Here is a 17,813-nt window from a genome sequence, read left to right as displayed (position 1 = left end):
AGAGACTTACTTGCATTATGGGAAATGTAGGATCCAGTGTTTTTGGAGCTTGACCCACATTAGGGTCTAAAAAGTCAGGATATTTCAGCATCTGCTGCTTCAGTTTGGCCATTCTTGTTTCAATGTGTCTCTTTTGAGACCCACAACTTAATGGAATATGCCGTTAATGGTTTACAGTAAACAAGAAGGTATTTAGATATATGTAGTGACAATGTGGCAAATATAGTACATTTTCAGAATTTGACGATAATAACAATATTTCCTATAAAATCTTGTACCTATTACAGATTAATATATTAATATATAAGCTCAAAACACTGGGTGTGAAATATATATGTGTGTGTGTGTGAGTGTGTTATTTAAAAAGGATGGTAAAAAGGTGATTTTAACCTTCACTACCTTTGTGGATGTCTATGCGGTCTGGCTGGTTCTGTGTACACTTTACGACACTGTGGTTAATGTATTTAGATGGAGCGTAGGGCGGTGGCCAGTGAATGAATGATCAAAGCCTTTTTAAAGGTTTGGTGGGCGGTGCGTGTGCTGTATTTACACTGGGCCGCTCCGCCCTACGACAGGAGATAGAAAACTGTCTGCGGGCCGGTGGAGGGATGAAACAAGTGGAAGGAGATGTAGCAGACAGACACACATTAATAATTACACCACGAGCATTACATATCGTCGGCTCCACTCCTTTCCCAGTCCGCTGTAGCATCCTCCTTTTTGCATAATAGGACGAACGATAAATTGCGGTGCTGCATCGGAGCTTCATGGCCGCGACACTCACGATGAGCGGCGGCGGCAGCGGGCAGGATGATCCCTTCTATCCGCTGCAGAAGGCGACTCTGCCCGCTGGATTCCCTCTGGAGGAGTCAGCGTTGTTCGGCTTGGATTGCAAGATCACAGAAACAGACAAGGCTGGACAAAACGACTACACTCAGGTAAACCGACTTTACACATTAGTGATGTGTTTCATTGAATGGGCGTGGCAGATTGGATGTAGACCCAGGTCGTTTTTGTGTGCTTGCCTCCAAATTTCAATCGGCCTATTGCGTGATGTTAATCATCGCTGTGTTTTGCACTATTTGCGGTAATAAGCGAGCAGGCTGCGACCAGCTGGACGTGAAGCCGAGCCGCTCCGCCTGCAAACGCATTCATCGCATGTTTTCTGTGCCAGCCAGTTGGTCACCAGTTGTTGGTCTCTTCTTGGCGTCCCCTCTCACCATCATACCACGCTGACAACAACTGACTCCAGCTTCGGACAGGAAGGTCCCGGCAACTCTGTCCCCCAGTTACCAGGAAACTTGTGCAGCAGAGGAGAGAGTTGTGTAACAGCTGGTGGGATCAGGAGCCTAGAAATAGCAGCCCATCCCCAGTCTACCGCTGCTGCTGCTGCTACTGCTGCAGCAGCGGACAGGGAGGCATGGGTGTTTCCCCATTCCCTTTCATGTTGCTGTTTCATCTTCTGCTGCAGGGCTCTTCTAACTTTTATATCAGTCAGTTCCTTCAGATTCACAGGAATTAGACCACAAAGCACAATATGAACGCGGCATTGTTTGGCATGAAGTTGTTCACCTGTGATGCCAGTTTGATCAGTGATAGGCTGCTTCTTTATTCTGTTATCGTAACTGCATGTATGCAGATTTTCTAATGTTTTATATGAGAGGTATTAGATCTGATTCTTTGTTTCCACCAGAGCATGGCCTGATCCTCAACTGTTGGCCTCACAGCTGGTAGGTTTTTGAGTTCAGCCTTGCAGGCAGAGAGGGAATGTGGCAACCGCCTATTGATGACTACTTGATAAATGTTTTAGCTGTGACTGTCCTATCAAACCTTTGTCTTCTCAAAATAGCCCCTCAGAATAGTTTCATGGTGGCTCATGAGAAGCACTTGCTGAAGTCAGAGCTGGGTACATTTAACCAAAGTTTACTTTAAGACCATAAAATGAGATGTTTCTAAACCAGACTTTGTGTGTGTGTCTTTTTTTGTCAACAGGCAAAGTGTGAGATGGACAGGTATCTCTCCCCTCAGTCTCTTCCCCTTCAACCTCCTGCAGACAGCCAGCAGAAGAGAGACAATGCGTCTGCGGTGGATCTCTTCTTCACTGACGATCACACTGGGGCTCCCTACACCCTCAACATGAATCTTTACCTCCCTGACGCCGCCTACCTGAGGATGGGCTTGTGTCAGCAGGCGCGGCCCCCTCAGCACCAGAACCACACAGGTCTCACCCAAATCAAAACAGAATCTGCCTCCCCGTGTTTCTCCCCCAACCTACAGCTGCACTGCCCCAACACTACGTCCATTAGTAGCTGCAGCACTTCTGTGCATGGCCCCGGCAGTATTGCCATGGAAGCCTCAGCCATAAACATGACGTTAACGGGGTTGCCAGACTTCACCAGTGTTTTCAACCAGTCTGGAGGCAGCCGTGGTGGAGATTCAGTGCCAGGAGTGTTTGTCAAACAGGAAATGTCATCACAGTTCGAGCAGCAGGCTCTCCACCACCATGAGAACAACGGCTCGCTGTTTCAGCTACTAAACTCCGGCTTGGACCATCACCATGGCAATGGTATGGAGGCTCAGCATCAGCATCATCATCATCAGCAGCAGCAGCAGATACAACACACTTCCACTTCTACAATCCACGCGCCTTTCCATGATTTGCCGGTAGCTTCTTCTGCATCTCAACAAAAGCAGACTGCCAAGCCTGCCTACTGCGGCCTGGTTGGCGGGGCATACACACATCCTCATGCTCAGGCGCATCCCCATTTCCTCCAGCAGCAGGTGCCCTACCTGCCGCCCTCTCCGCCGAGCTCGGAGCCCGGCAGCCCTGACAGGCAGAAGGAGCTGCTCCACACCATGTCCCCTCCTCCTTCTTATGCAGCCACCATCGCCTCCAAGTTGGCAGGTAGCACCCCTGGACTGGGACCCGGCCCGGGACCAGGCAGCTTAGCCCTCCCCCTCACTACAGGTCCCACGCCGGTCCCAGGCCAAGCCACAGGCCTTCCCCAAGCCCCTGCAACAACCCCAGCCCCAACCCCAGCTCAGACCACCGTGCCTGCCCGCTACAACCGGAGGAACAACCCAGACTTGGAGAAACGACGGATCCACCACTGTGATTACCCAGGTTAGAACAATAAAACAGGTCCGCCACTGTGTATGCATGCTGATTCTTGTCACTGTTGTGTGTGTGTGTGTGTGTGTGTGTGTTTATTTTTACACTGCGCTGTGGTCAGGTGAACATCTGGTCACTCACAAAAGGTCAGCTTTAAGACACTTTATTTTAAGACACCCGTGCATTTAAAAAAAATTATATGTTATTAATTATATATAATTATATGTGTTTTGAATGACTGTCTCAGGCCTATGAGTCACGATACATACTACAGCCACGGCAGAGCTCATGCTGCACTGGAATTAAAATATTTTGGCAAAGGAGACCATCAGTCACTGCCTTTCAATTAACTGTCTGGTTTAAAAACGACTTAGCATTTATTATCACACCTCAAACGGCTCGGGCACTCTCAGCCGTGAGCTCTCACACATTGTTGTGGCTTTGAAGTCATCACTGGTATGATTGTGGAATGAATGTGTGTGTGTGTGTGTGTGTGTGTGTGTGTTAATTAGATAGATGTTCTCCTTAACTCATTTGATCTTTTTTTTCCCCACAGACATTTGCATACAGGCACACTTTAGATTGCTTGCACAGATAATTTATTTTTATTTTTTTAACTGGCTCACACACACACACACACACACACTGTAGCTGTACGATGTGCAGCTACTTGTAGGACATGTAATGCCAAGTAGCCTGTGGCAGCGTGTAAAATAGGCTTAAGCGGAGCCTCCTGCAGCATGTTAGCACATGTCTAATATTTTCTAAGTCCGATGAAGCAGATCCATCATATCCACACAAGGACAGATCCACACTTTACTTAAGTGTATATTAGTCACACTGCTGCAGCTGCTCACAGTTTAATCTTGCCAATACATGAAATGTTATCATTCCCTTATTTAAGGAGAGGAAGAGTGAATCATTCAAAATCATAATGACTTTTTTTGACATTGTAATATACATACTGCGTATAACATAATGTGCAAAAGGTTTTGTAATCCTGAACTTAAAATATCTCGACTCTGACGTCAAACTAACAGGTGTAGTGAACAGACGTTTTCAGCAAAGCAGTATTCTGTGCGATTAATGGCATGCAGTTGTAAATACACCAAATTTAAACAGTTTTAATACCAAATAAGAACACTTTTTAAGACACATGTTTGAAAATCAGAATAACAAAACAGACATTTACTATATCTCATTCCAAACAGCTTCTGTTCTTCATTAGTTCAAATTTCTAGGATACCACAGCTCAGTTTATTGGGTAAAGGCATATCTGACACGTGAATTATTTGGATTTGGATTAAGCCTTCTGTTTGTGTTTATCTCCCTGTTTGTCGTCAGGCTGCAAGAAGGTCTACACCAAGTCGTCCCATCTGAAAGCCCACCTCAGGACTCACACGGGTAAGACATTGATCTAATTAATGGAGCTTTTTTAAACGGTACGTGTCAAAAAATGACGCTGCCCACACAACTCGTATTTTGGTATCTGCACTGGCACCATGTTGCTAGGCAGAGTGTTGTGTTCCTGGCATGTGTGTGTAAATGTATCCTACCCCATTCCCATCCTCTGCCCAATATACTATTCCATCAAAACAGGTGGAAGTGACACACTTCTGCCAGGGGATGACTCTCAGACTATGTGGTCAGCACTAGACGCATGGTGCCATCTTTCTTAGGATCCCAGAGCCTGTTCAGACATCGATGTTTAAAGGCTTTAATATGCTTTTCTGGAAGTAGTTTTGCTTGTTTACCACTATAAATATATACAAGATCTGTCAGTGCAGATACAACAATATCTTAGATCATCTGTTCTTAATATCTCCACTTCACTTTCCCTTTTTTTCTTCCTTCTTTCACATTTAGATTTGAACTATTAGTTTTAGATGAGCAAAGTCAACAAGCAAGCACTTAGGTGTTGGGCCCCACCTCGCTCCAGCTAACAAAACAAAGCTTCTGTTGATATCTACGCATTCCTCGCTCATCTGGATTCACACAAAACTCACTGTTTCCACTTTGTGATCCAGAATCTGTTTCACTTATGAATCTGAACTACTTGTTCAGAACATTGTTGTGGGTGTTCGTGCCCTACATTTCAGTATTGGGAACATGACACGACAATTAAATCTGGCGTCATTCATGCTGCAGGCTGATTGTGGTTATTGCAGTTATTACAGACCACAAGAGGAGAACATGACACGTAAAGAGGGATGTAGCAGCAACTTCCATATCCTCTCTGCTTTTGTCAGTCCAGCTTTGTTATTTTGTACCCCTTTTTTCTTTCATTTTCATTCATCTAATCATCGTCTTCTCTGCTTTGTGCCATCGTCCTACCAACCCTCACTTGATCCCCCCCCCCATTTCTATCTTCGTCTGTTACTCATTCTATTCCTCTTATTCAGCTGCTTGAATGCACACTTACACACTCATATACACACACACATCCACACACCTGTCAGTAATCTGTATGAGATGATTCCTAATGCGTTTGTGTCCCCGTGGGAGTTCCCACTCTAATCTCCATCAACATCCATTACCCTGATTGTTTGTGTGTGTGTGTGTGTGTGCGCAATGGTGTGTGTGTGCGCGAGTGTATTGTGAAAACTGAACACTCCTCTCAGTTCACTCTTTTTTTTCTCAGCGTCTTTTCATTGTCTCTCAGTGTCATTTTGTTCCGTTTCGGGTGTGTGTTTCTAAGTTTGGTGATGCTCTGGTTAATTTCGTAACAGGTTTGCTGTGATTGTTTTAGCAACGCTGAACTTGCTTGCTGTGCTGGTTTAAAGGGTTGGTTCACATAAATTTAAAAAAACCCGAACATTTTCTTACATACCTCTAGTGGTATCCAGCATGCAGGTTTTGACATATACATCGCTGAGATTTCTGCTTCTACCCCAATTTAATGGAGGTGAATGGAATTATGTTAATGGTGCATTTAGCTTTGAAAAATGACATTTAAACAGTTTTTTCCAGAACCATTGTTAGTCTGAACAAACCACAGAACACACTGTCAGCAATTTATTTGATAGAAGTAGTTCCAATGGATACTGTTATACTGTTAAACATACTACTCCTCTGTGGGCTATCCAGAGTAATGGGGACATTGTTTCTGGAAAGACACACTGTTGTTGAATTATTATTATTATTATTATTATTATGTGAGATTTACAGGAGATTTACAAATAGTCTACATGCTGTATTTCTTGCCCTGTTTTTGATAATTATAAATACGTAAATAGATGTTAAAAACAAGGAGGAGAAGAAGAAAAAACTTCCAACAAGACAGCACAGTTTCCATTAGATTCCATTGCTCTCATAGCACTGACTCACATTTAAGGCACTCTTATGTTTTAAAATGCAAATAAAAAAGGGATCACAGAAAAGGAGACAAACCACAGAAAGAAGAAGATCTAGCTAAGCAAGAATCAGGTTCCTTCCCATATTATAGATTTAGATATTAGAAATGATATAAATGATATATATGATATAAATGATCTGATTCTGATAAATGATCAAATATTCATCCCATGCTTGCCAACCCTTTTGCCCCTCTCCCTGGTGTTCTCCTGGAGAATTCGCCCATTTCCCCCCCCCCGCCATGATGAAATTTCAAAATCAGACCATCCACGATAATTATTAGAAATAGTATTACTGCTGTTTGTGATTGTGTTTTTTAAATTTTGTACTTTCTCCACATATTTGTCAGTTGTGTCTAAACAGAGAGCAAGAAAGACGTGCAGACACACACCCAGAATCGCTTGTCTTCTGGTGTGAACAGCCAGGCTTATGCTCGCAAGAGAACCGACATATTGCGACTCTTTGCGGCACTTCCGCCTCCTTACTGAACCAGGTGTAAGAAGGAGTTGGGGCTGAAGGAGACAGGTCACACTAGTTTTTCACAAAGTGCCTGGGGCTGTAGCTGAAGATTATTGGAATGGCAGAGTGACAGAGAAACAAACTACATCCATCATAGAGAAACGCACAGCAAAGGCAGACTAGATCAGATCAGTTGTCCGTGGGAAACTTGTGCAGCTTGAGTACTTGATAAATGCCTGTGACAGCGTTATGACTGTATATGTTGTTAGACAACTCGACTTTTCAGTAAAGCCTGTTTTCCCAGTTCCCCCACCTAACCGTATGAATCATGTAACTCAGGGAATTAGCGTCTGTTTTAATGAAAATCAGTGTCATCAGCACTATGAGTACTTATAATCACATCTCTGCTCCGTCATAGAGTGCTGGAGATCATGTGATCAAGCAAGAAATTCAGCTCAGTTCTGCCGTTAGCTCGGTTTTTCAGTGGGCAGCTGCACTCATTCAGACTTTCTCTTTTCTCCCGTCCTGCAGGTGAGAAGCCGTACAGGTGTACGTGGGACAGCTGTGACTGGCGTTTTGCTCGTTCGGATGAGCTGACACGTCATTTCCGGAAGCACACGGGCGCCAAACCCTTCCAGTGTGCCGTCTGCTCGCGCTCCTTTTCCCGATCCGACCACCTCGCCCTGCACATGAAGAGACACCAGAACTAGCAGCACTTGCACACACACACGCTACAAATACACAAGCACTATCTTTGACACACATAAAACGCTCACTCCATCTCCCAAAAGTACAATGTTACAAGCTGCCTGATGCAGAGGGACTTGACACCACAGCTCCTCCTGGTGCTGCTATCGTGTGCTAAAACCGTATGATAGCCTAACAAATGTATTGCTCTTAAACCCAGGGGACAGTTTGGAGGTTGTAAAGTAGTAAGATAATGGCCAGATGAAGTTCCTGGTCCCTTAACCTTCAGATATACTTGGTATAGATTTCTGTGGACAAATACAAAGAAGAAAAATAATAACAAAAAGAAAATGGTAGCTCAAAAAAGTGTCTCCAGTCAATTTGGACTCTTTTGTGTGACTGGAATGAAAGCACTTACCACTCAAAACATGTACATGTTTTGTCTCTGTTCTAACATAGAGCTGGCTTCATAATTGTTTTTTTTGTAAAGGAGAAGGTTTTGTTAGCAAAACTAGTCAAGCCAAATCTTTGTTTACTCCTTGGTTTGTTTATATAACTGGAATGTCCAGATTTTATTTTATTTTTTTAAACCAAATCCTTCGGTTTGCACTAGAATTAGTAATCTAAGTCGAAGCCTTTTTGGCCCATGCATCTCAATCACCACCGGAACGATCATTATCACTACTTGACTGAATCTCTGTGAATGCCTCACAAATCATTGCTGTTGAGATATTAAAAATTGAAGGCATTTATACTCTGGAGAGAGGGAAGATAGTGCAGGAAAAAACAAGGGAGGGGTGGAGATGGAGAGAGAGAAAGATTTTAGAGAGAGGAGATCTGAGGACGACTGAGAAACAGAGGGAGGTGGATGGTTGCTAAAGAGCAAGAGCAATTAGGTGATGAATTATTCATGTTGTCATTCGATGGATTTCCAATCAGAGAAAAGTATCAGAACCCTTCGACATAACCTAAAATTCATTCAGTTAAAACAGAATTGACTGTATTTGATGCACAAGCTTGAATTAAGGGTCTTCAAAATACAGTTACTGTACATCGATCTCATCCAGCGTTTTACTTTCAAATGTTTTAACCAAAGTATCATCTTCATTAACACCTTATGAAGTGCCTCCTCCTCTGGTTTATGTGTGTTTGTTCAGTGGTAGCAGAGCTGTGATCAATATAGACAGTCTTTTTAAACACACATGGTGCTGTTTTTATTTCTTAATCTAATGAATATCTAGACTCAGCTTGGGGAAAAAAATAGTACATTTCTTTTAAAATACAAGGTTACCCATCATTCATTGTAATTTAACAGCTGGGCTCAGGCCACTTCACTGACATCCTGACATAATGTGGAACATTTTTGTTAAAGTTGCAGTCCTTTCTCTGAAGGTTCTCACTCTCTGACTCTGTACACAACTAACTTGCAATTCGGCTCTATCAGTCAATCGAACATGGGCACACGTTTTGTTAAAGGATAGGTTCATATTTTTTCAAGTCTTTCTTAAAACAATACTCACATGCCCATATGTACATTGCAAGAGTTATTGGTCACCACAAGTGTTCCTCTTGTCCATACCAGCCACAAAGAGATCATTTTCTGTGTAGTTCAATTGAAGATAATGTGGTATAGGCATCTTTCAAAGTTAGTCTTATCAGTGCAAAATTCCCTCTTTGTGCTTCAGCAGAGGGTGTTTCCTTGTTGAGCTGTGGTGAGGATTAACACAAAGTTGTGTTGTGTCGTTCGCGAACGTTTCATTCACAAGAACAAATCTTTTGAGTGAACGAACTAAACTGAATCACTTTCTGAAGTGATTTGTTCTCTCAGTCAGTTGCGAGCGAACCTGCAGGGATACACTCGCTCACTGAGTGAGTGATTCAAGTCATTCGTTCGCAGGAGGAATGGGGTGTGTTCAAGACAGCAAACACACAGCCGATTCAGGTTGCTAACATTTAGCTGCAGTGATTCAACAACATTGGTCTTGGACTGCAATCCAGATATATGACGTTATCTAGATTGATATTATATGCATAGGCTAACATTTAACATTACTGTGAGAAGTGCTGAGCGCTCGCGCGCACACACACTCGTGTGTCACGACGTTACTGTTTTGAAAAGAGGACAATTATAAGGATTTATACAATTAGATTTTCTGTCTGGTACCTTCAGTGTGGTTGCATTGTTGTGTTGCTTGCCTGAGACCAAGTTGTGACACAATATGAAAGATGGGATAGTATCATAGAGTGGATAAACAAAATTGCTGCATCTCTACTTAATTAGATTTCGATTACATTTAGGTTACGTTTGACATTTTTTTTCTTTTTTTTTTTATCTGACCACCTTTAGTAGTTCACAATGCATGGTGAAACCTTCAACTTGAAAAAACAGGGGGCTGAGCCTGAGACTGTCTCAGATCCTTTCATTGCGAGGGAACGGTGCATGTTTAGTGATTCGTTCACTGAACGTACACAGTGACCGTGAGCCCTGAGTGATAGACAGTCACTGAGTCAATCAAGCCCGCACCTCTCCCTTTACATCCCTCTCATGTCTTGAAGTCTCGATGTAGGAAGTAGTACCAAATAGTTAATTTAATAATTAGGTGTTGCGAAATTATACGTGCTGTACATAATAGGGTAGGGTACTTTGTTATAGCAGCTTTCAGTTTCACGTTACTTTAATCCAACTAAATTCTCAGCTCACTGACTTATCTTTCACGAACGACCGTTCTTAGTTCACTAGTTACTTAACGAGCTAAACTGAACGTTCAGCCGTTATTCAGTTCAGTGAGTGGGAGTACGTGGTCGGAGCTCCGGTCAAGCACTGAGCGATTTGGGGAACGAAACTTTTGAACTTATCTTTTTAATAAACTGATTCTATTGATTCAGTACACTGAAAATAACTTGTTTTGCCCAACACTAACACAAAGAGGGAATTTCTAACTAAAAAGACAGAAACTTTGGAAGATTTGATTTTATTATTAGCTCATAGTAACTTTGGTTTAACTTTAGAATTCATTTTTCCGCAGAACAAGGATTTTGTCCTCTGTCACTTGCATTGAAATCACTCTGGAAAGGGATCTCATCACAGTCAGTATGCACAAGAGGAACACTTGTATCAATCAAAAACTTTTTTAATGTACATATACACACGAGAGTGCCAGAAAATATGAACCTATACTTTTAATATACACTTGAATGTCCATTTTGGCGGTGTGATTTAGCCTGCGCCTATAACTGTATTTGTTCATTCACTGCAGGTAGCATAAAGATAATATAGCACTGTAATGTATCATGGTAAATCTGACTATTTATTTGATTGTGTAGAAGTGGGGGTTGTATCACATCAACCGTCTTTCTCCCCAGCAAAAATGCCTTAATGTAAATATATGCACTGTAAATAACTATTGATTTTTTTTGTTTTTTCCCTCTTTTGTTATTGTTTTGTAAACAAAAGGGCAAAAAGAGGAAATGCCCTGCATCCAAAAACATTTGAGCCTGTTTTTCCTTTGGTTTTGTTTTCTTGTCAAATATATTTTGATGCCATTGTTTTATATATTGTCCTTCCAACAACTTATTTTGTAGATTTGTTTTCTTCCTAGATAAACGTTCCAAAGACAAAAGTTGCTTTTCTTCAACTGAGTGAAGCCGATCCTAATAAAGTCAACTGACACTTTTACAGATGTGCTCTTGTGCTGAAATTAATGGGGAGTTTTCTTCTTTTACCTGCTAACAATGACTGAATTTCAGCGCTTAGGTGCGGCAGTGGTTGAAGTATGTGGTACATTTTGTTTGTTGTCCATGACGTTTATATTAAAGCAGATAGAGTGGTGTATGTTGGACACTAAAACAAGCCTTGTCAAGGCCTGAATGAAACAAATGAAGCATAATCACACTCAATCTTTCAAAATCTAAACATGGTTTCTGTGGAAGTGCTGATCCTCTGTGTCTGGGATTTTCTGCGGAGATCTGACGTACTTAAAAGTTCAGTTCCAGCAAAAGGAGATAAGAAGGGGAGATGAGGAGAGGCGAAGGGCTCTCGTCCGGGACCTGCGAGTAACCTGCAGCACCCTTGCTGATCAACAAACAATAGTCCTTTGATGTCCCAGCGAGAGACAATGGACAAGAAAATAAATTTGACCACCACTCGGGGACCGGAGGGGAATCCCACTGCATTGAAATGGACATACAAACACGTACACGCACACGCACACACCACATGTTCTTGATTTAAGTCATAAATGTGACCCAGGGTCTCTGTTGTAATCTACCTCAGATGTCAGAAAAGAGGGAGGTGGAGGGGAGAGAGTGAAAGAAGTGATATGCAGAACAATCTAAACAAAAGAATCTCTGGGGAGTCTCAATCAACCACTTCCGTCCTCCTACATCTCCTCTCATTCTCCTCCTCCGCTCTTCTTATTTAATTTCATTTTCTCTCTCTCTCTTTGTCTTTCCATGCACCGTATCCCCCTCTCCTCCCCGGTGGAAAGTATTGTATGAAAGTCCAGGGGTGCTGCTCCATGGGTCAGAGTGGAGACTGTTCTCATAACCTGCGCCGCTCCTCATCTTTTTTCCTTTTTTAATCATGCACCTCGTCTCCCTTTAGTCCTCCCTGCTCCGTCTTTTCCTCCACCTAAAACTCAAGAGGAGAACTTTTATTTCAGGCTCTCTTATTTCTTTTCTTATCTTGATTCCTTCTCTTCCAAATTATACAGAATGTGGAAATGTAGACTTGCAGGTGTATTTCTCAGTGTGTGAATATTAAAAAGTTAGGATGAATGTTTCACACACACACACACACACACACACACACACACACACACACTGTGGTGATGAGTGAGTGGGAGCTACCGGTTCATGTTTTGGATCAACTAAATTAATGTCACACATCTGGAAGAAGGCTCCTGCCTGCTCCACCCTCTGCTGTGCTGCGTTGGTGTGATTCCCAGTTTCCTTTTGTGTGTGTGTGTGTGTGTGTTTGTGTGTGTGTATGTAGGTATAATGTTTCCAGTGCTCCTCTCTTGGAACAGACCACCCACTCAGAAGACCAATAGAACGACCACGGGGAGCCAGGATAGACACAAACACACTTACATACACACACACACACACATATGCAACTCCCTCCAAAGTCAACCCTTCCCAATATTCTCAGAATAGAACATATTGTTATCAGAGATTGAAGAGATACCAGAACAGCTGACATGCTATCACAAAGTTAAAGATAATATCAGAAATCGAGGAGGGCTTCATTCTGAGACGTTACGTTCATTTTTAAAAATGTTGCCTCAGGTGAACTGCTCAGTAGTTAGAAAATCTTAGAGGTTTGAAATCAAATCTCAGAGCCTCATCGTGGCTGCTGATCCGGACTATAGCGTTTCTCTATAGGGGACTGTACCTGTAAGTCCTCTAGGGCGATTTGTCCACTATTCGCAGGGTTGGCAGTTTGATCTCTGGCTCCTCCTGCCCACATGTCGAACTGAACCACCAAATTGCTCCCGATGGTCAGGCTTGCATGGCGGTTTGCTACAATCTGTGTGTGTGTGTGAATGGGTGAAGTAGAGGCAAATAGTAAAGCACTTAAAAGCGCTACATAAATGCAGCCATTTTACCATTTCACTCAGCTCAACATTAACCTCAACTAAAGATGAATTATTAACTCGGCAAATCTGGCAACTGGTACCAAGACCCAAGACCCCCAGGTACTCCAGAGGCCCCAGATTAACTTAGTTTGTGGTTTGATTAACTGCTGTTTTGCAGTGTGCAACACTACACCAAATTCAGAGTAAAAATATAAGGGCCTTAAGGTGGCTCCTGACTTTTTACCTAATCATAATCCTTTCTTTTAGAGGGCCCCTGTGTCAGAATCTTGTTTCACTGTAACCCCTTAACAAGCAGCGGCCAGTTGTTGGACCGGTCACTACAAACTGATGATGTGTGTGATTTCAAACCCACAGAACTTTATTCTAAATTCTAGTGGAGATCCCAAAGTTTTCATAGATGCCCAACATATCTGGATGAAGTTTGAGTATGACGGGTTTGTAGGCAGAATGAAGAAAATTGCCAGAAACTGGGCAACAAGCATGGATGAGATTGATACAGGTTGTTATAAATCAACATACAAAAATAAAAATTCTTAGTGGCCCATATTTAATTTCCCCCCCACAACTGGTTAATCCCTTCCTGACATCAAAATCATCATGTGGGGGTGATAGCTGATAATCAATACAGGATTAGCCCTCTGGAATCAGCAAAATTGAGTTTTTTTTATGGCTGTAGTGATTTCATAATCTCACATTTTGAAATGAAATACTTGAAACAATGACCTGGACAGCAAAATATTCCTAAGCAGTTTCAGCTGCTGCTCTAAAGGGTGAAGTATTTTTTTATTCACAATCACAAGTTGATTTATTAATTTTGTTTCTCAAGTTCAAATTCTTTGTCACTGTCTCATCATGTGAAACATAACAATGTAGTATCATTTGTCAGGGAGTTTTAACATCACTCTGCTAATCTATGACTAATAAGAAAAAGATAACAAATCCTATCCATAAACCAACATAATAGTCTGAGATCAACAACGTTCCTGATAACACTTTTCAGAGAAAAAATCTGGTAATAATTACTATTTAGTCTAACTCTTGCAGAAATTGTTTATGACATCCTTGAGCCACCCTGAGATACAGCATGGTTATTCCATGGATAGGTTCCTCTGCGTGTAAAATGAGTTCAAAGGACAAACCCATTAGGCCTCCATATCAGGCAAATATCTTTGCACCTGCTAAACACTCAGGGTGACACCCTGCGTGGGCCTCCAGAGGATACAACAAAACCTTTTTGCTTTCACACTTGAAGTGTGGAAATGGAGATCTTTCTGTGAGTTCTTATCGTGATTTGTGAAAAGAGAAAAGGTTCTCCAGGCTATATATTGTCCATATACATACACTTAATCAAAGCTGTTTGCTCACCGTTAAGTCCTAGACTATTGAACTGTACCGAACGCCTCCCTGACCAAACAGCTAATAGTTTCCTCTTGTCTTCGCACATGTTTCATGGTTTCGTAGATTAGAGACGATGAAGCACTTGTGGTCGCCGTTCGGTTAGTCACACTGTCTCACAGATTCAGTCCAACATGACAGTCAGCTTTATATGTGAGGCCTTTGCCCATTCACTGAAATCACCAAATACTGAAATGTAACCTTCTACTGCATGAATATTTAATAATAGTTTTTTATGGGGTAAAAAAATATTTCACCCTATTTTTTGTAAGATTTGGGTCTTCTGATAATGAAAACAAGCAACATATGCATTAGAAAAGTTATATTAGAGCATACATATGGTCCCTAGTTTCTCTATGTAATAATTCGGTATTTTTTCCAAAAAAAAATTCTGCCAAAGTCCACCCTAAATTACATCAGTGAGTATTAGTAGAGATAAATAACTGAACAATATTGCATTGAGCCAACAAATGGAAAATCGCAGTTTAGGAATATATGTATATATATAGGGTGAAGGACGTGTTTGTTTTATAAAAAAAACTTCGTCCTTCACCCTCCGCGGGTGGTCTCATCCTTCGAGCTCGGGTCCTCTACCAGAGGCCTGGGAGCTTGAGGGTTCTGCGCAGTATCTTTGCTGTTCCTAGTACTGCACTTTTCTGGACCGAGATGTCTGGTGTTCTTCCAGGGATCTGCTGTAGCCTCTCCTCCAGTTTGGGGGTCACTGCCCCGAGTGCTCCAATGACCACGGGCACCACTGTCGCCTTCACCTTCCAAGCCTTCTCCAGCTCTTCTCTGAGCCCTTGGTATTTCTCTAGTTTCTCATGTTCCTTTTTCCTGATGTTGCCATCACTTGGTATTGCCACGTCAACCACAACGGCTTTCCTCATCAACCATCACCGAAACCAATGAGCTGATATATATAAATATATATATATATATATATATATACACAAGTACAAGTTATCTTGATTTAAAAGTGTTCCCACCCCAAAATGCAACATTATACCCACTTCAGCTCCTCATTTCATTAATCAGTAACATGTCATAAGATATTGCAACATGTTAGCATAAAATATTTATGAATGGGAGGGTGTGAGGGTCAAAAATACTTTCTGTTGACTGAGGGAAATGATATGCAGTTGAGGGTTACTGACTTGTCAGTGATGACTTAAACCTGGGGCTTAAGCACCTGATTGTGCTGTCTAGTGTTATTGTTTTATATTGTTTTACTTATAAAATACAATAGAGTCATTGTTAAGCTCATTCTTTGGGAGACAAACTTCACTCCAATATTTAAAGTCCCAAAGAGACAGCACTGTTGAAACTATCTGACATTCATAATTTGATGTATTTCTGTTGAAACTTTATGCTCAGGCAGTACATAAATCAGGCATTTGTTCACAATTATGCACCTAAAAAATATCAGTGGGAAAACTGAGGTAGTTATATGTTATGGGAGATGTGGAGGGTCAGGAAAAATGTGATGGTTTTGTTTTTGGAAGTTTTTAACTCATCTCACCATGTTTTCCAGAAAGTAGAAAGTAATGACATTTTGATTTACAAAAAATACAGGGACATAAATAATTTGGGGGCATTTATCAATAAATACATTGATATTTCTTATTTATCGGCATATATTTAAATAGCACATTTCTTCTCTTCATGTATATGTTTTTATTTCACACTTGCTTTGGCAATGTTAATGTCTGTTTCCCATGCCAATAAAGCCCCACTGAATTGAATTGATGTTTCTTATAATATTTCATTGTGATTTTATCTATTTACTTTGAGAATGAGTTTAGCAGTCATTACTAACTCAAACTGGTCACTCAGGTTTGTGCTTTGATTTGAACACATCATTTCAGGAATCAAGAGTCATATCAGGTTTGTCATGTTCTCCCAGTTTTTGTGCGGGTCTCCTCCAATTTCGTCCCACAGTTCAAACATATGCAGATTGCATGGATTAAAAACTTAACTGCTCGCAGGAGTTAATGTGTTTATCTGTGTGTTAGCCCCATCATAAGCAATGTGAAAGGGTTTGTACTGTTGAATCCAGGCTTCTTGACAAGTAGTATCAGGTGTGTGCAGCCAAGGTAAATCAGATAAAATAGAAAAAAATGCCCAGAAAAGTAAATGTTTCAGTCAAAGATGTGTTGACGATGGTCTTACATCTGAAGCATTCACTTTTCACATTTCTCACACTTGAGGTTTAAGATGCTGACCATGTAATGACAGCGTCTGGCCAGGGACCTATGCTCTTTTTCTGTTTGTGCTCTACTGTATACTATCTTGTATAGGAAAAAATGTCCCAAAAATACTAAGGCGCCCTTGTGGTCCAGAGGTTAAGGCTCCGACCATGAACTTCAACGTCCCCAGTTTATGTCCGACCGGGGACATTGTTGCATGTCACATTTGACACATTTTATGTAAATATTATATATGTCATTTTTTTTAGGTACAACAAAGTGAGAATAATCTGGGAATAATCACCTTTGGTTGGACTGGTGACAACCCACAGACATAACACAACCTGTGTAGCAGACATAGCTTGAATTTGTTTTAAGGGGTGCAATTAAAAATGTTGGGAAAAAGTTGCACCAGTGATTGAAGTAAGGTACAAAAGACCCATTGAGCATTCCCATCACATAAACCTCACACCTCTTAAAATCATTACTTAACCAGGCCAGTTGATTGGTATTTTCGGCTCTGGCCTTCACACACTGTTATCCAGGGCCTGTCCAGTATAGAACCACAGCCATGCACGGCCAGTGAGACTTTGAATTGGAAAAAACGGGTGGTCGATGTTCAATTCAATGTTTTGTGAGGGCAGTTAAACAAGCTAAAATTATACTGACTTACATTAAAAAGGGCATTAAACTATAGGAAGAACTATCTAACTGGCATCATGCACACACACACACACACTGACAGACATGCAGTCTCTTGTAGACTAAGCACATAATTCTCTTTGTGAATAGATGTTACATAATGAAAAGAATGTCCTATTGCTTGTCCTAACCTGTCTGACCAGATACTACCCTGTGTACATAATATTAATGTGTATGTGTGTGTGCGCATGAGTACAACAGATGTAAAACAGGTTGTAAAGTTTTGTGGATGGACAACCATGCCTGATCTGCTTTATGAAAATAATCAGCCTTTCTCTTTGCCTTCTCAATACACCAGCCCACCCCCCCACCCCCCTC

The 17,813-nt window shown here is 41.5% G+C and overlaps 1 protein-coding gene across 2 annotated transcripts; it reads left to right on the top strand.

Annotated features, from left to right (window-relative positions):
• Window positions 1–543: 543 nt before the first annotated feature.
• klf5a (Kruppel-like factor 5a) lies at window positions 544–11,288 on the top strand. 2 transcript variants are annotated; one of them, XM_044213824.1, is made up of 4 exons: window positions 544–938; window positions 1,993–3,124; window positions 4,457–4,516; window positions 7,457–11,288. In XM_044213824.1, exons 1-4 carry the CDS (start codon window positions 768–770, stop codon window positions 7,633–7,635), a joined length of 1,542 nt encoding a protein of 513 aa, XP_044069759.1. In that variant the 5' UTR covers window positions 544–767; the 3' UTR covers window positions 7,636–11,288. The 2 variants fall into 2 exon arrangements, with proteins under 2 accessions (XP_044069759.1, XP_044069760.1); XM_044213825.1 differs by lacking the exon at window positions 544–938 and adding an exon at window positions 1,022–1,730.
• Window positions 11,289–17,813: the final 6,525 nt, after the last annotated feature.

Source organism: Siniperca chuatsi, linkage group LG11 (assembly GCF_020085105.1).
Source record: "Siniperca chuatsi isolate FFG_IHB_CAS linkage group LG11, ASM2008510v1, whole genome shotgun sequence".
In the NCBI taxonomy this organism is placed as follows: domain Eukaryota; kingdom Metazoa; phylum Chordata; class Actinopteri; order Centrarchiformes; family Sinipercidae; genus Siniperca; species Siniperca chuatsi.
The sequence above is the reverse complement of the archived record's forward strand: the minus strand, read 5'-3'. Positions and strand labels throughout refer to the sequence as shown.